General features: G+C 46.7%; 1 protein-coding gene and 1 pseudogene across 1 annotated transcript; both read left to right on the top strand.

The window, feature by feature from the left end:
• The first annotated feature begins 1,002 nt into the window (after positions 1–1,002).
• Positions 1,003–19,512, top strand: AARSD1 (alanyl-tRNA synthetase domain containing 1). The gene is made up of 16 exons (XM_027094790.1): positions 1,003–1,101; positions 4,249–4,338; positions 5,247–5,300; positions 5,805–5,832; positions 9,678–9,812; positions 9,963–10,094; positions 11,864–12,023; positions 13,499–13,556; positions 13,962–14,118; positions 14,215–14,331; positions 14,572–14,702; positions 15,008–15,074; positions 15,266–15,357; positions 16,008–16,062; positions 17,194–17,288; positions 19,172–19,512. Exons 2-16 carry the CDS (start codon positions 4,298–4,300, stop codon positions 19,305–19,307), a joined length of 1,458 nt encoding a protein of 485 aa, XP_026950591.1. The 5' UTR covers positions 1,003–1,101; positions 4,249–4,297; the 3' UTR covers positions 19,308–19,512.
• Positions 2,011–3,288, top strand: LOC113613798 (60S ribosomal protein L21 pseudogene; annotated as a pseudogene).
• Positions 19,513–21,254: the final 1,742 nt, after the last annotated feature.

Here is a 21,254-nt window from a genome sequence, read left to right as displayed (position 1 = left end):
GTATTTCTGGAGACCCCAAGATGTGAAGGGCTGCAGGGACTATGCTCTCCCAGAGTCTCTTCGGAGTGCGGATCCCTTGGCTTAGGCCACGTTCCCACTTCTTCTAAACCCTTTCCCCAACCATGTAAGGAGAGGCAGCTGCTGGGGGCGTCCCCAGGATCTAAAGATAGCGGCCCCTGCCTCGGATTCCAAACGCCTCGGGGCAGCGGGAGCCGCCATGGCACGGTAAGTGCTTCTGGTTGCCTTTTTCACTAGAGATTCCTTTCCCCACGTTTTCTGGGCGCTCCAGGTTCTGCGAGGTCCCATGGGAACCCCGGACCCCAGGTCTCTGTATCCTTGGGGTGCTGAGGGGAAGTGTGACCTGAATGTTCTCCATAACTCCCTACCTCTCTACTCTCGCACTTTCGGTTCTCCTCAGGTTCATCTTCACCGCACACCCCAGTCTCGTCACTCCCCTTCCACCCCCTTCTGTCTTATTTAGCTCCGCTTTGACCGTGCTGTAGCATAAAACGTCCCTGTATTTTCCCCAACCTTTCCCAAATGCCCTCAGTCTTCCCTCTCGCACCCCTATGAAGCCCCACCTCAACTCCTCTTCAGGCAGCATGCTCGGACCCTGTGGTACGACAGGCCCAAGTATGTGTTCATGGAGTTTTGTGTTGAGGACAGCACCGATGTCCATGTGCTCATCGAAGACCACCGCATTGTGTTCAGGTAATCCCCTCCCCCTCCACTGCTGCCAGGGCCTGGCTTCTTGGGAACCTTTCCCTTCTCCTAATGCCCCCACACTCCACACTCAGCCTCCTCGTCTCCTTAGCTGCATTGTCTCCTCAGCTGCAAGAATGCCGATGGAATGGAGTTTTATAATGAGATTGAGTTCTATGCCAAGGTGAACTGCAAGGTAAGGGTGGGGTGGGGCAGTAAGGGCTGGATGGGAAGGCTGCTTGGGAAATGGAGATTCATTCTAAACCTCAGACCCTAAGAATGATGCTCTCTATCTGGCAGGACTCACGAGATAAGCGCTCTGGCCGCTCCATTACTTGCTTTGTGAGGAAATGGAAGGAGAAGGTGGCCTGGCCCCGACTCACTAAGGAGGATATCAAGGTGGGTGTGCGGGAAGTGGCCGCTTTTTCTCCTGTGCTCTCTATCTGTGTACCCAGGTTGACAAGTTGGGTCTGGGACTCACCCTTAGCTCCTTTCCCACCAACATTCAGTTACTCACCAGGTCCTGCCTATTTGACCTCTTAAATAGAATCCATGATTTAATCTCTTCCTAATTCAGGCCTTATCCATTACTGGGTGAGGTTTGTTGCATATTTTCAGCACCACCCTCAATCCATCCTCTGCATTCCTCTCAGCATGGTCTGTTTAAAACACACATTTGGGGCTTCCCTGGTGGCACAGTGGTTGAGAGTCCGCCTGCCGATGCAGGGGACACGGGTTCGTGCCCCGGTCTGGGAAGATCCCACATGCCGCAGAGCGGCTAGGCCCGTGAGCCATGGCCACTGAGCCTGCGCGTCTGGAGCCTGTGCTCTGCAACGGGAGAGGCCACAACAGTGAGAGGCCCGCACACCGCAAAAAAAAAAAAAAAAAAACACACATTTGACCCTGTCACTTTTCCTCTTAAGACCCTCCAGTGGCTTCTTTTCCCCTAAAAGTTGAAAATTGGCTGCATGCTGGATGGATCTGCCTCTCAAATTTGTTTTAGCAGTCTTCAAAGTGTTAAAAATTATTTTGATGGGCTACTGACATTTAAAAATGTGGAGATTTCAGACATCCCTGATGGCTCAGTGGTTAAGAATCCACCTGCCAATGCAGGGGACATGGGTTGGAGCCCTGGTCCTAGAAGATCCCACTTCCCGTGGAGCAACTAAGCCTGTGCGCCACAACTACTGAGCCTGCGCTCTAGAGACCGTGAGCCACAACTACAGAGCCCACATGCCACAACTACTGAAGCCTAGAGCCCGCGCACCGCAACAAAGAGTAGCCCCTGCTTGCCGCAACTAGAGAAAGCCTGCGTGCAGCAACAAAGACCCAAGGCAGCCATTAATTAATTAATTCATTCATTCATTATTTAAAATGTGGAGATTTCACCTTTCAGCCGGAACCGCCATTTTCCAGTAACTCACCAAAATGACCAACACAAAGGGAAAGAGGAGGCCACCCACTATATGTTCCCTAGGCCTTTTAAAAAACATGGAGTTGTTCCTTCCATGTGAATCTACAAGAAAGGTGGTATTGTAGATATCAAGCGAATGGGCTCTGTTCAAAAAGGAATGCCCCACAAATGTTACCATGGCAAAATTGCAAGTTTACAGCATTACCCAGCATGCTGTTGGCATCACTGTAAACAAACAAGTTAAGGGCAAGATTATTGCCAAGAGAATTAATGTGCATATTTAGCATATTAAGCACTTCGAGAGCCGAGATAGTTTCCTGAAATGTGTGAAGGAAAATGATCAGAAAAAGAAGGAAGCCAAAGAGAATGGTACTTGGGTTCAGCTGAAGCACCAGCCTGCTCCACCCAGAGAAGCACACTTCATGAGAACCAATGGAAAGGAGCCTGAACTGTTGGAACCCATTCCCTATGAATTCATGGCATGATAGCTATAAAGAAAATAAAAGATCTAGATGGTAAAAATGAATAAATACATAAATAAAAATTTAAAAAAAAAAGTAGAGATTTCACCTAAAAATCCAGATTCTCAGCTTCTCTTGGAAACTGGAGACTCTGGCCACGCTGGTCTAAATTCCCAAATGCCTAGAGTTGGAGCTTGAAATGGGGCATGCATTCCACTTCACTTCACTCCTGTTCGTTATCTCCCTGACACTCTCAGGCATTTGAACTTGTAGCTTCTGCCATTTGGGTTAGAGTCTAAGGACCATAGCATGGCGTATAAGCTGATGACTTGGCTGTTCTTTCCTTCTGCAGCCTCATACCCCTTTACTCTCTGCCTCAAATGCCACATTCCAGCCACAGCAAACTGCTTGCAGCTGTCTTCCACACACCAGGCTATTATGCACCTCAATACCTTTGCTCAAGCTATGGCTTCTTCCTGGAAAGTCTCCATCACCACTACCTTTGCCCACCTAACCCCTGCTCATCCTTCAAGGCCCTGCTACTCCAAGAAGGCTGGCTTCCTATAATATCCCCTACAGAACCCACCATCACACTTTCCACACTGTATTATAATGATTTATTTACATTTCCCTTCCCTACTTGCTTCTTTTTTTAAAAATAAATTTATTTACTTATTTTGGCTGCATTGGGTCTTCATTGCTGCGCGCGGGCTTTCTCTAGTTGTGGCGAGTGGTTCTTTGTTGCGGTGCGCGGGCTTCTCATCGCAGTGGCTTCTCTTGTTGCAGAGCACAGGCTCTAGGCGCACGGGCTTCAGTAGTTGTGGCACTCGGGCTTAGCTGCTCCGTGGCATGTGGGATCTTCCCGGACAGGGCTCGAACCTGCATCCCCTGCACTGGCAGGCGGATTCTTAACCACTGCACCACCAGGGAAGTCCCCTACTTGCTTCTTTTTTTTTTTTTTTGCGGTACGTGTGCCTCTCTCTATTGTGGCCTCTCCCATTGCGGAGCACAGGCTCTGGACGCGCAGGCCCAGCGGCCATGGCTCACGGGCCCAGCCGCTCCGCGGCATGTGGGATCTTCCCGGACCAGGGCACGAACCCATGTCCCCTGCATCGGCAGGCGGACTCTCAACCACTGCGCCACCAGGGAAGCCCCCCTACTTGCTTCTTGATGGCTGAGACTGTGTAGTGAACATTTTAAAAATCCCAGTGCCAACCACAGTATGTGTTCAATAAATACCTGTTAAATGATTGAGTAAATAACTTCTTTCCCTGTCTAAATGTGGGAACTTGGAATATGGGCCTCAAAGGGTTGTCCCTGATTCCAGGGAATGCTGCTTGGTTGACTCCTAGGATGCTTTATGATACAGTTATCTTTCTAGATGTGTTATCTTTCTAGTCAGCTGGCTCCTGGAGGACAGAGTTTCTATGCTTTTCCATCCCCTACAATGCCTGCCATTGTGCTTGGCACTTAGTAAGTTCTTGGTAAATCTGCTGCTGCTGATGACGTGGCAGACTGGAGGGGGGTTAACTAAAGGGGTGCTGTTGGGAAGATGATACCCCCATTGACCCTCTTTTCCCCAAGCATGCTCCCACACACATACCCACACTCATCTATGCACTTCTGCTGCTGCCTTCCTGGCCTGTGACTCTCTGTGCTTTCCTCCTGCAGCCAGTGTGGTTGTCTGTGGATTTTGATAACTGGAGAGACTGGGAAGGGGATGAAGAAGTGGAGCTGGCTCAGGTGGACCATTACGCAGAGGTAATGCTGTTTTCTGCCTATCTCAATCATTCTCTGGGACTCTCTGCACACATTGCTCTGGAGGCTTGTCGTCAGGGCTAGGCAGAGGGATATGATCTCCCCAGGCAGGTTGCTCAATGGTTTGATAGTCTTTATGTTTTGTGCAATGTTTATTTAGTAGGGATGAGAGAAGTGAATATTGCTAGTGAAATTGTATACATAGATTCATTCACTGTTTAGAGTAGAGCCTGTGTTCCGAACAAGTTTGGCAAAAGCTTTTCCTACTTTTCTGTAATTCTTGTTCTCTCTTTTGTTTTCTTTGTGTATGTGTGTGTGTTTTTCCTGAGCCAGATAGCTTCATGGGAAGCTCAAACTACGCAGTATAAAAATTCACATCACAAAATAAATCCCCAATCCCCAATAAATTGCACCGTGCTATACGATATTTGGTTTCCAAATTTCAGCTGTTTATTCAAGTTGTAAAAACACTAATAGTAACCCGGATTAGTAAGGAGATGTGTGTGTCTAAATTTCCTTTTAAAAAGGGGGTCAATTTCATATACACACTGCTATAATTAAAATAGATAACCAACAAGGACCTACCGTATAGCACAGGGAACTCTGCTCAATATTCTATAATAACCTAAATGGGAAAAGAACTTGAAAAAGAATAGGTATAACTGAATCACTTTGCTGTACACCTGAAACTAACACAACATTGTTAATCGACTGTACTACAATATAAAATAAAATTTTTTAAAAAGGGGTGTATCAATTTACTTTTCTTCAGTTCATTCCAGTGATGTATTAGGGACTTTAAAGCTGGGGCAGTGGTTTGCCTGGGACCATTTTCCTGTGGTCCGTCAATATGCAGGTTGCTCTTCCTTTGCCCCTCTTCTCTCTCGTGACTACTTTTCTCTTCCCACCAGCTTTTGGAGAAGGTCAGGACCAAGAGGCCTCCCCCTGCAATGGACGACCTGGATGTAAGTAAAGCCTGCTCCTTAACCTTTCCCTTTCCTTTTAGCCCTTAAAAATAAGACACTAGAAAGCTCCTGTCCCAGTCTCTAGCACATAGTGGTTCTCAGTGCATGTTAGCCAAATCTGAATTTGACACAGGAGGTCAAATGTTCTTCTCCATGCTCTAGAAAACCCCAGTAAGACCCTTGTCCCTTCCATCTCCCCTTCTGCTTCTCCAATCTAGGGCAGACCTGGCCCTGTTGACTATCTTTATAGCTGTAAGGACCAGTAGCATACGCTGTAATTCTGGCATTAAATGATGCATGGCACAGTGCTCTTTACTGAATACAAGTGTCTTATTTTATCATACAAAATTTAAATCCTTCCGTGTTAGGCTCCCAAGAAGTTGTGTGATTCAGAAAATTACCAAAGAAAACCTGGAGAGCTGGAGGGAGTGAGCAGCATTTGTGAACATAAATGTCCACTCTTTGCAGACTCTACAGGGGCTTTTGTCTTTTTTTTCCCCCCAGGATGATTCTGACAGTGCGGATGCAACAAGTAATTAACTTTCTGTGACAGCAGAGCTGGGGAGGAAGCTGTGGCTATCTTCCAGTCACTCTAACAAGCTAGGTCCTGGGTCTTTCTCAGCTCTTTGGCTGTGCGCCAGGGTCCTCTGGGATCTCCGAACTTTCCTAGAAGCTCTTTATTAAGGGTCCTCCTTCATGCTTTATTTCTATTTCCTAGGCACTTGACTAAGGCTGCTGTGTCAGATGACAGGATAGGAGAGGAGTAGACAGGTGGGGCTTCTGACTTCCTATCAATTGGCTGCAATCTTTGTGTTTGGGCCACTCATCAGGGCTTTCTGGAGTACTTGAGCCTCTGTGTGTGTGTATGTGTAAGAGCAAAAGCCATAGAAGCAGCATATAGATTATAATAAATCTGTAGGAACTGTTCTGTGTCTCTTTCCTTTTTGTACTTCTTCCTCCTAGAGGCAAGCCTCTTCCTGTCTATAGCTCCTCTCCAGTGGAGAGGTGGGTGTCAGAGATCCTGGCCCTTACTGTCGAGATTGGAAGAAGAAAGATATTGGGAGCAGACTTGTAACCAAGCTGGGGAACTTTCCCATGCCCAGATCTTCAGAGCAGAAACCAGCCTTTCACTGTATAGCTAATACTGCCACCTCTAGAACCAACCAGAAACCCACCTTAGCTTCCTGCATACTCCAGAAATATCTTTACATGTTTTTTTTTTTTTTTTTTTGCACTTAAAAAGCAGTTAGGCCATTTATTGGCACTAGGAGAGCATTCCTTTAAATATCTTTACACTTTTTTTTTGTTTTGTTTTTCAGTACGCGGGCCTCTCACTGTTGTGGCCTCTCCTGTTGCGGAGCACAGGCTCCAGACGTGCAGGCTCAGCAGCCATGGCTCACGGGCCCAGCCGCTCCGCGGCATGTGGGATCTTCCCGGACCGGGGCACGAACTCGCATCCCCTGCATCGGCAGGCGAACTCTCAACCACTGCGCCACCAGGGAAGCCCTATCTTTACACTTTTAAAGCTAATTGTTACATTAGTTAATGCCTATGTCTGTTTACTACTCTATTCATCAGCTACCCCATTCATTCATAAACATTTTCTGAGGGCCCAGTGTGTACTTAAACTGTGACTTAAAATGCAACACTCAGGCTTTGCCCTTGAATTCATGGTAAAGTACTGAGATTTGTTAAAAAAAATTAAAATCTAAAGTTTATTTCAGTAATATAGGGACATAGTTTAAAAAATTAAATAGTATAGAAGGGTCTAAAATTTAAAGTAGAATTTGCACTCCCTCAATAGCTGTAACCACTGTTAACAATTTCTTCAATAAATTTATATATTTATGTCTAGATCTTTATATCTATATTTATACCTGTTATAAATTTCATAATACCTATAATTAATATTATATAATTATATAGTTATATATAAAACATACAACATATCTGGAACATATACAATATCATGTATTATTTATATACAGTACAATATATCAATATATTAAAATTTAACGCATATAGGCAAATGCAATGCGTCTGTGTGTACACAATGGGAATCATACTATTAATATACATCTTGTACCCTGCTTTTTTTCAGTTAATATATATTGGAGCTCTTTCTAAATCAGTATACATAGATCTGACTCTTCTTTATGGCTACATGGTATTCAGTTGAATATATTTTCCATAATTTAACTGGTTCCTTATCAAGGGATATTTAAGTTGTTGTTAGTCTTTTTCAGTTTTCAAACAAGGCTGCAAGGAACAGTTTAAAAAGTAGATCCTTGGGCTTCCCTGGTGGCGCAGTGGTTGAGAGTCCGCCTGCCAATGCAGGGGACATGGGTTCGTGCCCTGGTCCAGGAAGATCCCACATGCCGTGGAGCGGCTGGGCCGGTGAGCCATGGCCGCTGAGCCTGCGCGTCAGGAGCCTGTGCTCCGCAACGGGAGAGGCCACAACAGTAAGAGGTCCGCGTACCACCAAAAAAAAAAAAAAAAAAGTAGATCCTTACATGTTTGGCAAGAATATCTGTAGGGTAAATTTCTTTCTTTTTTTTTCCCGGCCACATCACGTGGCTTGCAGGATCTTAGTTCCCCAACCAGGGATTAAACCTGGGCCCTGGCAGTGGAAGCACCAAGTCCTAACCACTGGACCACCAGGGAATTCCTATAGGGTAAATTTCTAGAAGTAGAATTGCTAGGTCAAAGAGCAGATAAACATTTTGAAAGCTGTTGCCAAGTTGCTTTTAGATGAAATCATACCAATTTTCACTTCCACCAAGAGTGCTCCATTCTCCAAAACCTTTTAGATATTTGCCAAGATAAAATTATACTTGGTTTAATTTGCTTCATTTTTTTTCTTTCTGGCCACGACGCGGGACTTGAAGGATCTTAGTTCCCCAACCAGGGATTGAACCCGGGCCCTCAGCAATGAGAGTACAGAATCCTAACCACTGGACTGCCAGGGAATTCCCTGGTTTAATTTGCTTTAAATTATGAGATGGCTCATTGTTTATTAGTGATTAATATTTCTTTTAATGTGCTCTGTCCATGTCTTTTGCCCATTTTGATATTGACATTAGTTCTTAAACTTAAAAAATAACATAATGCAAATCTGTGCTTTACAATTTACTAAGTATTTTAATATCATCTCATTAAAAATTTTGAACTTCATATCAACCTTGTAAAATAATTAAGTCTTCTCTTAACAGGTGCTCAAACAGGTCACAATAAGTGGCAAAGCTGGGACTTGAACTTCTATAGCATATGTCCCCTTGCCCACAATTCTGAAAACCAAAAATTTCTAAAAACTGACCTAAAAAAAAAAGTTAACACCAAAACTCATCCGGCAGCAAAACATGACCTAAAATGATGTGAGGCTATTTATAGTCTTTGTTTATTCCATTTAGCATATTTATTTCTCAGCATAAATATCAATACGGAGTTGCTCCAGAGTTCCAAATGGAACACATTATGTAACACATGGGTATGGTCTGCATTACTGCCTAAAATCAGAAAAACCCCATATTCTGAAACATCTGGGAACTTCAAGCTTTTTACTTGATTTAAAAGAGCAGAAAGTTAATCTTAACTTTTAATCCATTTAACGTTTTAAGGCACCGATTGCAGTTAAACATGTTAACTTCTGTTAACGTCTTTATTTGCACTGTCCAATCCCGTAGCAATGGTCACACGTGATTACTGAGTACTTGAAGTGTTGCTAGTCCGAACTGAGAGGTGCTGTTAGTGTAAAATACATAACAGGTTTCGAAAATCTTGTACGGGGGGGAAAATACTTATTTTAAAATACACATTACATGATGAAATAATATTTTGGATATGGTGATTTAAATAAAAACATTATTAAGGGACTTCCCTGGTGGTGCAGTGGATAAGATCCCAGTACTCCCAATGCAGGGGGCCGGGTTCTATCCCTTGTCAGGGAACTAGATCCCACACGCATGCTGCAACTAAGAGTTCGCATGCCACAGCTAAGGAGCCCGCCTGCCGCAACTAAGACCGAGTGCAACCAAATAAATAATTAATTTAATTTAAAAAAAAAGAGCTTTAAAGAAAAATTAACATGTGGCTTGCATTACATTTCCATTGGGCGGCGTTGCTGTCTATCCAAGCCAGTACTATCCCCACTTCTATCAGGCAGGCTTCCGCGGGGCCGAATTACGTACATCCCTGGGGTCCAACAGGGCCAAACAAAGTGCTATGACAAGTTCAGGCCGCAGTTTTGTTCTGTCTTGTCTTCTGGTTTTCTTCAAAGTCTTAAAATAGTCCCCCAGCAACCCTGAGTGCCTGCACTTCGCGTTTTCAATAAATTTGTCCAAACCACACGCCGTTCTTAGCCCTTTTGCTTCTGCGCAGAGACGCGCCCGGAATGAAGATTGTCCCGCTTCGCTCTCCGTCCGGCGCCAGGCATTTCTGTGTGCAAGGTTACTGGCGTACTGGGAGACAGCAGCGATGGCGTTCCAGTGTCAGCGGGACAGCTACGCCAGGGAGGTGCGGCCGGCGGGCGGGAAACCTGATGCTCCGAGCGGGTGCGGCGGTGCGGGGAAGAGGGCGCCGCGTGGAGGGGGCACCGAGCTGGATTCAGTCCCGGTGCGCTGAGGGTTGGGGTCGGGGCTTACTCTCGCATCCCTCTTTACCCAGTTCACCACCACCGTGGTCTCCTGCAGTCCCGCGGAGCTGCAGACCGAAGGAAGCAACGGCAAGAAGGAAGTGCTGAGCGGTTTCCACGTGGTGCTAGAAGACACACTGCTTTTCCCCGAGGGCGGGGGACAGGTACCAGGCCCATCCTTTCCCCTTTCCTTCTCCCCCCTCCCAGGAAGCCCCTAATTCTTTCCGAGCAGGTCGGAAATGCTCTCCTGGTCCTCAGTCCTAGCTGTAATGAATACAGATGGAAATTAGTTCAATTCAGTTCATTTGTTCATTCAGCAGGTATTTATCAACAAATGGTTATCTATCTGTCCGTAACAAATGCTGGGTACTAATTCAAGCCCTAAGGATAAAAGCTGAACAAGAAAATGTCTTTGCATACGTAGAATATTTATTGGAGAAAACAGACAAAACGGTGAATAGATAAGTAGTATGTCAGTATGGTAAATGCTATAAAGAAAATTAAAGGTCGAGGGAAAGAGAGTGATGGGATGGCCTCCTAGGTAGGGGGCAAGTTATTTCAGTCGAGAACGAAGTGAGGTGAGGGGGTAAGCCATTGCCATTATCTAGTGGTGCTGGTGGGGGGTGGGGAGTATTCCGGGGAGGGAGAATAAGTGCAAAGGACCTGAGGTAGGAATTCGATTAGGGTGTTTGGCATGGACTGAAAAAGTTTCCCATGAAGGAGCACAACAGAGGGCAGACGTATCAGTGCTGTGATGGGGTAGGGGCAAGGTCCAATGAGAAAATGGGAAAGGAGAATAATAACACCAAAGGTGGGCATTGTGGGAGAGGCTTTCCCAGCCGAAACAGGGAAGCCTGTAAGAATCTGACAAGTCTAGTTAACTGCAAAATAGTCCCATATAGTTGGAGCCTCTGGTGTGTGTTGATGACAGGCTGGAGATGGCTTTGGAAAGGTAAGTGGGGGCCAGTTCAGAGGGCCTTGAAGGATGTGTTAAGGTGTGTGGACTTCATTCAGGAAGCTATGGTGAGCCATGGAAGTACTTAGGCAAAGAAATGATGTGAGAGAACATATTCAGTAAACTTGATTGTGAGAAACTTCCAATTTTTCCCAGCATGGAGGTTTTCTGATCTGCTGAAGGAAAACCTGTGCCCTCAGGTATCCATAGCAGGTCTCATTTTATATATCACCTCTTCTAGGAAGTCTTCCCTGATTCCCCAAGACTGTTAGGTTCTTTTTCTTTGAGCTCCTCTAAAACAATGTACTTTTTTGAACTATAGCATGTTGTAGATCGTATTGCAGTTGCCTGTTAGCATGTCTCTATTCTTCTCCAGACTTTTCAGTTCCATGAGGGACCATGTCTTATTTACATTATAGTCTTGGATAGGTACAGTGTCTTGTAAGCAGTTGATATTTTGTAATATTTGATATTTTTAATGCATATTTTTGAATTTAATTTTAGTAGCAGTGTAGAAGATAGAGTGGAAGAAAGGAGAAAAATTCAGGTCAGTTTGGAAACTATTGAAAGATAAAAATCTAAACCAAGGCAATGAGAGTGAGGATTAAGTTTGTTTGGGTTTTACTAAAATTTTCGTTGCTGTAGTTACATTTTTTTTTCAAATTTTATTTATTTGTTTTCGAGCTCCATGTGCTATATAGTAGGTTCTCATTAGTTATCTATTTTATGCTGTAGTTACAATTTTTGTATTCATTCTGTGATTTTGTTCTGAAGAACAAAAGGTGTTCCAAGTGAAGAGTATAGAGAGAGTCCCTTCGTGAGCAAAGTGGACCACCTCACTTGGCATTGCTTCTTCTCCCTTAGGGACTCTCAAATTCTGGGTGTGTTTCTCACAAACTTCTGCTAGAGGGTCTTTGTATCCAGGAGTTAGGGTGAGCCCTACCTGCTACCACCGATTATTTTTACTTCTTTCCCCAGCCTGATGACCGTGGTACAATCAATGACATCTCTGTGCTGAGAGTGACCCGCCGGGGCGCCCAGGCTGATCATTTCACCCAGACACCTCTGACCCCTGGGACTGAGGTACAGGTCCGGGTGGACTGGGAACGGAGGTTTGACCACATGCAGCAGCATTCAGGTAGGTGGGGTGGGATGGGGCAGTTGCTGCGTGTGGGAATGTCACGATGATTGAGATGTGGTTTGGGTCCTCTAGGAGTTAACCTTTTGGAAGAGGCAGACATATTCAGAATCAGCTCCAGTTCAGGCAAGATGTGATAAATGTTATAAAAGCAAAATGAGCAGTTAGAGTAAAAGTATTAGAATAATTGCTGGATTTAAGTATTATAACCTCCCACTTGATATCTATATCTGTAGATGTCTCATAGCCTTCTTAAACTCAAAATGTCCAGAATGGAATTAAAAAGCCACCCCCTCCCCTAGATCTGGTCTTCTCTTCGCCTTCACTATGTTCAGTGCATGGCCAGCATCCACCCAGTTGCTCAAATCCTGGAAGTCAGTTCAGACACTGCTTTAGGGATAGCCAGGCAATCTGAGTCATGTCGGTTTATTTTCGAAGTACTTCTCTATCTGCTTCCACTGTCAACACAGTCATCCTCGTCCCAGCTCTCATTGTCTCTCCCCAGCCCTCTGTAACAGCTTCCCGGCTAGTTTCCCCATGTTCATTCTTGTCTCTTTGCAACCCATTCTCCACAAAGCAGCCAGAATATTTTTTAAAAATGAAAGTCTGATCAGGCCACTCCCCTGCTTTAAAGCTTTTCAAAGGCTACCTGTAGCTCATGATGAAGGTAAACGTCTTGCCATGGGGCACAAGGCCTGCCTGGGCTGGCGCTCATCTACTGCTCCAGCCTCACCCGGTGCTCCTGCCTCCCGCTCCCTGCATCCTGGCCATGCTGGCCTTCTCTCCGTTCCTTGAACACATCCTGCTTCTTTCCTCCTTCAAGGCCTTTGGCTGTCTTGTTCCCTTTGCCTTCACAGTTGATTCCTTCTCCTCCTCGCTGTCATCGATCAGGGATAGCGCTATATCTCTAGTGCCAAGCCCTGTGCCTTGCACGTGGTAGGCACTTGATAAATTTTTGTTGAGTGAATGAATCTGGCACAATTAGAACTCGAGTTCAAATCCTGCCTCTGACGAGCTACTGTTGCCTTGGAAAGTTGTTTGATTTCTCTAGACTTTGGTTTCCTCATTCAAGAAATGGCATCATAGGGCTTCTCTGGTGGCGCAGTGGTTGAGAGTCCACCTGCCAATGCAGGGGACACGGGTTCGTGCCCCGGTCCGGGAAGATCCCGCATGCCGCGGAGCGGCTGGGCCTGTGAGCCATGGCCGCTGAGCCTGCGCGTCCGGAGCCTGTGCTCCACAATGGGAGAGGCCACAACAGTGAGAGGCCCGCGTACCGCAAAAAAAAAAAAAAAGAAATGGCATCATAAAGCCTCTTGCAGAATTCTCCTGAGGGTTTTCAATAAACTATCTCTCAAGAGTATTACCCAGTGCCAGGCAGGTCTTCAGCAGTAGAATTTCTGTGATGACGTTGACATTGGGGTCGTGTCCCTCATGATCACTTCTCACTTCTTCTCCCATCTCCTTTTTCTGCTCAGGGCAGCATCTCATCACTGCGGTTGCTGATCATCTGTTTGGGCTGAAGACAACATCATGGTGAGCAAGAGGCATAAGACTAATTGCCAGGCATGGGTCCCTGACTGCTGGCTCCTTTCCTAGTAGTGAGTCGGGGGTAGGAGGATAAAAATCTGTGCTCACCTGTTCCCCTCGAAGATGGGGTGGTGGATGACTTTGTGTTTTCCCTGAGAAACATCTCCCTTTGCTTAAAAAAGAATATGGACTTTGAAGCTCAGTGACTAGGGGGTGAATCCCTTGCATGACCTTGATCATGTTCCTTATCACCCCTCACCTGTAAAGTGGAAATGACAGTCCCTACTTTGTGACATTTTTGTGAGGATTAAATACCAGCATTTACATGAACATGCTTTGTAAACGATAAACTTCCTTCTATTATTAATTGTCCCCGTCAGCATCCTGTGACCACTCTACTTCTTCTTGCAGGGAGTTAGGGCGACTCCGGAGTGTCATCGAGCTGGACAGCCCTTCTGTGACTGCGGAGCAAGTAGCTGCCATTGAGCAGAGCGTCAATGAAAAAATCAGAGAGCGGCTGCCTGTGTATGTGCGAGAACTGAGCCTGGATGATCCCGGTGTGGAGCAGGTGAGGGGCGAGCCGGCAGGGTGGCTTCTGTAGAGTGGCCCTCCAAGGGCTCCTCATCAAAATTCAAACAGCCCTCCTCCCTCCCTTGCGTTCCAGGTGAGGGGCCGGGGTTTGCCGGATGATCATGCTGGGCCTATTCGAGTTGTCACCATCAAGAGCGTTGATTCCAACATGTGCTGTGGGACCCACGTGAGCAATCTCAGTGACCTTCAGGTAGGTGAGGAAGGGCTCTTGAGTGGGTGGGAGCGAGGGTGTCGGAGGTGGGGGATCACAGCAGGGCTGAGAGTGATAGAGGGGGACATGGGAGGGGTCCTGAGTGAAATCACTCCTTATTGCTTCCGAGCCAGCAGGGAGGTCTTGATCTCTCCTACCCTTGTGCTGCGGTTTATATATGTGTGCGTGCGTGCGTGTGTGTGTGTGTGTGTGTGTGTTTTACTTCCTTGCCTCATGTAGGTCATTAAAATCCTGGGCTCTGAGAAGGGGAAAAAGAACAAAACCAACGTGACCTTTCTGGCTGGGAACCGGGTGCTGAAGTGGATGGAGAAGAGTCACAGCACTGAGAAAGCACTGACAGCTCTGCTGAAGTACGCCCCCTTCCACTGCCTCATTTTCTCAGCGCCTGGGCAGCCCGGAGCTTAGCCTTCCCACCTGTGCGGCAGACAGAATACTCTATCTTTAGGGGTAGGATGCAACCAGAAATGCTAAGGTGCTTTGGGTAGTCGAGCAGATGCACACAAAATGGTTTCTTCCTTTACATCCTCTTCCCCAACAGCCTGAGGCTTCCTTGGAAATGTCCCTGGGTCCCATCAGGAAGGGCGCCATTGATTTATGCCTGACACCAAAAGCAGTTGGAAAACTGGGCAGGCCTCCATGAACCTTTCTCTTGCAGGTGTGGAGCAGAGGATCATGTGGAAGCAGTGAAAAAGCTACAGAACTCCAACAAGCTCCTGCAGAAGGTGATTTATCCATGGAGGGTGGCGAGGGTGTGGGCTCTGCCTGGAAAAGGCTCCCCAGACTCAGCCCCTCCACCTAACTGGATGTGCAGCATGTTAGTGGGCAGTGACTGGGGAGGGGAGGGGTGGAGAGACGGTATTCTCTCTGGTTACCCTTTCCCCACCTGTCAACTGAGTTATGGCATCCTTTTCAGAACAACCTGAATCTGCTCAGAGACCTGGCTGTGCACATTGCCCACAGCCTCAGGAACAGCCCAGACTGGGGAGGTGTGGTCACTTTACACAGGTGAGGCCAGGGGTGCTAGGCTTAGGGCTCAGCCCCTCCCCTGTACGCAGTGCAGAGTGGGAGGCGGGTCGCCCCAGGAGTTCTTTTTTTTTTTTGCGGTACGCGGGCCTCTCACTGTTGTGGTCTCTCCCGTTGCGGAGCACAGGCTCCGGACGCGCAGGCTCAGCGGCCATGGCTCACGGGCCCAGCCGCTCCGCGGCACGCGGGATCCTCCCGGACCGGGGCACGAACCTGCGTCCCCTGCAAAGGCAGGCGGACTCCCAACCACTGCACCACCAGGGAAGCCCCCCCGGTGTTCTTAAGGCTAAGAAGACCCAAAGAAGTGTGTTGCCTTGCAGATTTCCTGGGTTTGATATAAACATCTTCACTATAACTTTCATTAGAGCCTTCCCTCATCTCCTTTGCCATCTAACAGGTCTCCACTTACCCGGGTGAATCCTGTTTAAGGGAGACAGAAACAAACGCAAAACTTGTTATAGCGTGCCGAGGCTTAGAAAGATGCCAGGCTGGCCCTCAGGGAGCACGCTCTTTCTCTGGGACTCTGCACAAAAGGCAGCAGTGTGGCCAGCCTCACGAGGAGGAGCTGGGCTTCCTGCAGTTTCCTAGCTCCCGTTGCAACTTGGATCTGATGTCTTTGCCCTTTGTTTTAGGAAGGAGGGTGATTCTGAGTTCATGAATATCATCGCCAACGAGATTGGGTCAGAGGTAAGAGGAGCATGAGGTTCTCTGTCCACCCCGGGTGGAGACCTAATGAGGGGCATCAGGTTAGCTGAGGTCCCTCCACATGAACACATGAAGAATAGGGAACAGAAATTCATTCAACGCTATTTTCTCAGCACTGACTCTGAGCTAGGCTCTGTTTTAGGTGCCAAGCTCAGTCAGTGGTATTGACCTTTCTGGGGCTGTGACACTTACCAGCTTCAGAGCTCCTTTTATCAGAACTGGAACTCCTCCGTGCCACCCACATTTATATGTGCTGAGGGCTGATTTCAGAAATACGGCGGTCGGCTAGGCCCTTAGAAGGCCGTCCGTTCAGTGTTCCTTTGCCTCTGGCTTCAACCACCCGTCCCGGTCCTGACCAGAGCTTAGTGGTTTCCAGGTCTCTCTTTTGCATTCACTCAGGAAACACCTTTGGGAATATCTACTCTGGGCCAAGCAGTGTGTGTGTATCTCTCTTATTTCTGTGTAGAGAGTACTGATACTCAAGGAGCTCGCTCTTGAGTCTGGGAGACAACCGTGTATGCCGACATTTATAACTTAGGGTGGTCAGTGCTAGAGGCAGAGGAGCGCATTCCCTGAAGGGCTGGGGAGGCTTCAGGGGAGAGGCCTAGAAGACTGCTTAGCGGTCATCGGCAGACAGGGGAGCCGAGGTGGCCAAGCAGAGGGAATCACGGAGGTTTTGGCGATAGCAGACACAGGGTGCAAGGGGCGGTGTGGGAGTGGGGTGACCAGGCTGCAGAGTTTGGCGGGAGTCAGATCATGAAAGACATTCTATGCTTGGTCATGGTTAGCAGGCTTCTGCCCCCTTCTTAATATTCAACCTAAGTTCCTATAGCTACTCTCAAAGTTTCTTGTCCCTAGTGGGCCCCAGAGTGCAGGGGCTGCCTTACGTTCATGAGGAACATCATTTGTGGTTTAGGAGGGAAAACCTGTTTTCCTTTTAATTGAGATGTTATTGGTATGTAATATTGAGTAAGGTGTACACTGTGTTGATTTGGTATCTTTATATATTGCAATATGATAAAAGTCTGTTCCTGAGACTGAAGAGAGTGCAGTTTAGGGGGGATTGACTGCACGTCTTTTAAGTGTCAGGGCTCATCTTGTCTTCCATCCTAGGAGACCCTCCTGTTCTTAACTGTGGGCGAAGAGAAAGGTGCTGGACTCTTCTTACTGGCAGGGCCAGCTGAGGCTGTGGAGACCCTGGCGCCCAGGTAATCTTCCGTGGACTGCTTTGCATGGGTGGAAGAGCCTGTAAGCCTAACCTACTAATAGCACCCTTGTTGGATGCAAAGGGCCACCGCATCTGCATCTCATTTTTTTTTTTTTAATAAATTTTCTTATTTATTTATTTATTTTTGTCTGTGTTGGGTCTTCGTTTCTGTGCGAGAGCTTTCTCCAGTTGCGGCGAGCGGGGGCCACTGTCCATCGCGGTGCACGGACCTCTCACTGTCGCGGCCTCTCCCGTTGCAGAGCACAGGCTCTAGACGCGCAGGCTCAGTAGTTGTGGTGCATGGGCCTAGCCGCTCCACGGCATGTGGGATCTTCCTGGACCGGGGCACGAACCTGTGTCCCCTGCATTGGCAGGCAGATTCTTAACTACTGCGCCACCAGGGAAGCCCCTGCATCTCATTTTCATTCACATCACAGTCATGTGATGTTGCCTTAGCAGAAATAATGATCACCACCGTCATTCCCAGTTTTAGAGATGAGGGACAGCACATTGTGTGCCTGAGATCTCACGGTTAAAGTGGCAGAACTGAGACTCGAGCCCAGGACTTTCGGCTCCAAATCTCACGTGCTTTGTGTTTTTTCTTTTAGAAATTGAGATTCATAAGTGATACATGAATACAGGTGCTGGATTCTCACTAGGCAGATGAAGCACCTGCTTAAGGCATCAGCAAAGCAGAGGCACAGACAAACTTGGGGAAAAAAATTAGGGTTTTGAGACTGAATCAAAAAACGTATCGATGTAGTTATTATAGAAAAATTAGAATTGTGCTGGACTTTTTTACTCTTATGTTGTTTATATTTTCTTATTTTAAATTAGATATGGAGGTGGAGTGCCCCATATTCTTTCTGGCATTTAGGGTTTTGAAGTCCTGATTGGCTGTGATGAATATGTGTTTACTGTAAAACACTGAAGGAAAACAGAAGTACTTAGAGCAGAGGCTCCTGACAGGCAGCCAGCTGTGGCCTATAGACTGGTTTGGCCTGTGTACTACTTTAAATTTTTAAAATTAGTTGCTACATTTTAAAATTAGGAGATTTTTATTTAAAAATAGGGAGTTCTAGCTTTTCTCAAAAAAGGAAGAAAAAAAGGCACACACTTGCAACACTGGACTGGCGTTCCTGCAGGTTAGTATCTACGAGGACGTGAGTGGGGCCTGCTTCTTCAGACAGCACGGGCCCGGCCAGTGCCATAGGCCCACCTTTCTCGCTCAGCCCCAGTTGCTTCCCTGCTGTTCCCGCAGGTCTTTGTGTCTACAGCTCTTTACTCCTAATGACGCTCATCCTGTTCCTTGGAGGTTGCCGTAATTTAGCCCGTTTCTAGACACTTCTGTTGTTTCCAGTTATTCACTCTTTTTTTTTTTTAAATAATCATTAATTAATTTATTTTTGGCTGCGTTGGGTCTATGTTGCTGCGCGCGGGCTTTCTCTAGTTGCGGCGAACCGGGGCTACTCTTTGTTGCAGTGCGCAGGCTTCTCATTGCGGTGGCTTCTCTTGTTGCAGAGCACGGACTCTAGGCGCATGGGCTGTAGTAGTTGTGGCCCGTGGGCTCTAGAGCACAGGCTCAGTAGTTGTGGCGCACGGGCTTAATTGCTCCGTGACATGTGGTGTCTTCCCGGACCAGGGCTCGAACCCGTGTCCCCTGCATTGGCAGGCGGATTCTTAATCAGTGTGCCACCAGGGAAGCCCCCAGTTATTCGCTGTTAAATAAATATGGTACCCATATCTTTGTGCACATGTGCAAGTATTTCTAGAAGCCATTTACTTTTTCTCTCCCCCCAGCCCAAGGGGAAAGCCTCAGGGCTGCCCTTGGTTCTCCTGTGACTTTTCCCTCAAAGGCGCCCTCCCTGTCTCTCTGCTCCCCAGGGTGGCTGAGGTGCTAGAAGGCAAGGGAGCGGGGAAGAAAGGCCGCTTTCAGGGCAAGGCCACCAAGATGAGCCGTCGGGCAGAGGTGCAGGCGCTTCTCCAGGACTACGTCAGCACGCAGAGTGCAGAGGAGTGAGGGCTCGGGTGCCTCCCTGGTTGTCCGTTGACAGCCGGCCTCCTGTGACCACAGAAGGAGTCTCTTGGACAATAAAATAGTTTGACTTGAAATGATTGTGGTACCATGTGTATTTACATGATGGATTTGAATTTATACAGTCTATTCCAGTGTGCTTATGTGATCAGTGTCTTTGTGAATAAACAGCTTTATTTTTTAAAATTTATTTTATTGAAGTATAGTTGATATATACAATGTTGTGTTAATTTCTGCTGTACAGTAGAGTGATTGAGCTACATATGTTCTTTTTCATAATTTTCCATTATGGTTTATCACAAGATATTGAATATAGTTCCCTGTGCTATACAGTAGGACCTTGTTGTTTATCCATTCTATATATAATAGTTTGCATCTGCTAATCCCAAACTCCCAGTCCATCCCTACCTACCCCCCACCCCCACCCCTACTATGGCATCCACAAGTCTGTTCTCCATGTCTGTGAGTCTTAAACAGCTTTCTAATTCAGCTCCTGTTAGGCACACCCTATCCGTGAGTGTTATGTTGATGAACTGTAGTAATTTATCTAAACCCAGCTGCAGTCTTTCTTCATGTAGAAATGCAGCTGCCTAAGGAGATGTGAGTCAGACCAGAGGCTTGGCTTAGGGCTTAGACTCACACCTCCTTGTTTTCTCGTATTTTCTTTTCCTAGTCTTGTGTTTCAGAATTAAAAGGTATCAATGACTTTGTAAATAGGTCAAGAGGGCACGAAAATACATAGTTGAAAGATGTTCCAAGTCTGCTATTGAGGCAGGAAAAGGATGGAAAAAGATACCAGGCAAGACTAACCCAGAGAAAGCTGGGGGCATTATTAATATGAGGTAAATGAGACTTTAAAGCTGTAACACTTTAAGAATCATTATTGGCTCCGCCCCCCCAGAAAAAAAAAAAAAAGGAATTCCCTGGCGGTCCAGTGGTTAGGACTCGGTGCTTTCACTGCTGTGGCCTGGGTTCAACCCCTGGTGGGGGAAGTAAGATCCCACAAGCTGCACAGCATGGCCAAAAAAAAAAAAAGAATCATTATTAGAGACCAAGAGAGACGTGTGGTGATAAAAGGAAGATAAAATAGTTCTAAATTTATAGGTATCTAATAACAGCCTCAAAATACATAAAGCAGACATTGACAGATCTAAAAGGAGAAACAAATCCATAGTTGATGGAAGATTTAAAGTCATCTTTCAGCAGCTGATAGAACAAGAGGAAGCATTATCTCAAGGTTAAGAGCATAGACTGGAGTTTCACAGACCTGAGTAGTCCTGGCTTCGTGCATCTATAGGTGGTAGAACTATATAACAAAAAGCGAGGGATTGATTTTAAAAGGACAACATTTATTGATACTTCTGGGGGGTAGTGAAGCAGGACGAAGAAGGGACCCAAGATGGGGGTGGGAGGGTGGTTTCTGGGGTGCCCGCAGTGTTTTGTTTCTTGACTTGGGTGACAGGTAAACATCGGGCTTTGCTCTGTGATTACGCATTGTAGCCTACATTTATGATTTATTCCATGAGGTTATATTTCACAATTTAAGAATACAACTTAAAAAAAATCTGGTTCTGTTGTTTACTCACTTGGGAGAGTTATCTTGCCTTTTCAACCTTCACTTTCCTCACTGGTGACGTGGCAGTAATGGGGGTGCCTCAATCTCTGTGGTGTTGGGAAGTAACATATTCAACTGTAAGTGCTCAAGAAAACACTGGATTCCTGGAGATGACCTAGAATGGGTATTTTTGATTACCTAATGTTCAGTTCCTCTTTACCTGCAAATCGAGGATTGGTTGTAACAGCAGGAGTGGCTGCACTTCTGCCACCTCCAGGTGAGCTGCATCCCTGGGCAGTGCCCCTGTGGATGGACGTGTGTGCAGGCACCTCCTATGCCTCCCCAGGTTATTTTGGAGCTATGATTGAGGCCAAGGG

The sequence above is a fragment of the Aethalodelphis obliquidens genome, unplaced genomic scaffold, assembly GCF_003676395.1.
Source record: "Aethalodelphis obliquidens isolate GAN/ISIS:26980383/991018 unplaced genomic scaffold, ASM367639v1 scaffold89, whole genome shotgun sequence".
Taxonomy (NCBI): domain Eukaryota; kingdom Metazoa; phylum Chordata; class Mammalia; order Artiodactyla; family Delphinidae; genus Aethalodelphis; species Aethalodelphis obliquidens.
This window is presented reverse-complemented; position numbering and strand designations above follow the sequence as displayed.

Coding starts and splice junctions, on each gene's coding strand:
- AARSD1 (XM_027094790.1), top strand. CDS start 4,298: ATGAAGAAGTGGAGCTGGCTCAGGTGGACCATTACGCAGAG. Junction 14,119..14,214: donor ATGATCCCGGTGTGGAGCAG/GTGAGGGGCGAG, acceptor CTTGCGTTCCAG/GTGAGGGGCCGGGGTTTGCC. Junction 14,332..14,571: donor GCAATCTCAGTGACCTTCAG/GTAGGTGAGGAA, acceptor TGCCTCATGTAG/GTCATTAAAATCCTGGGCTC.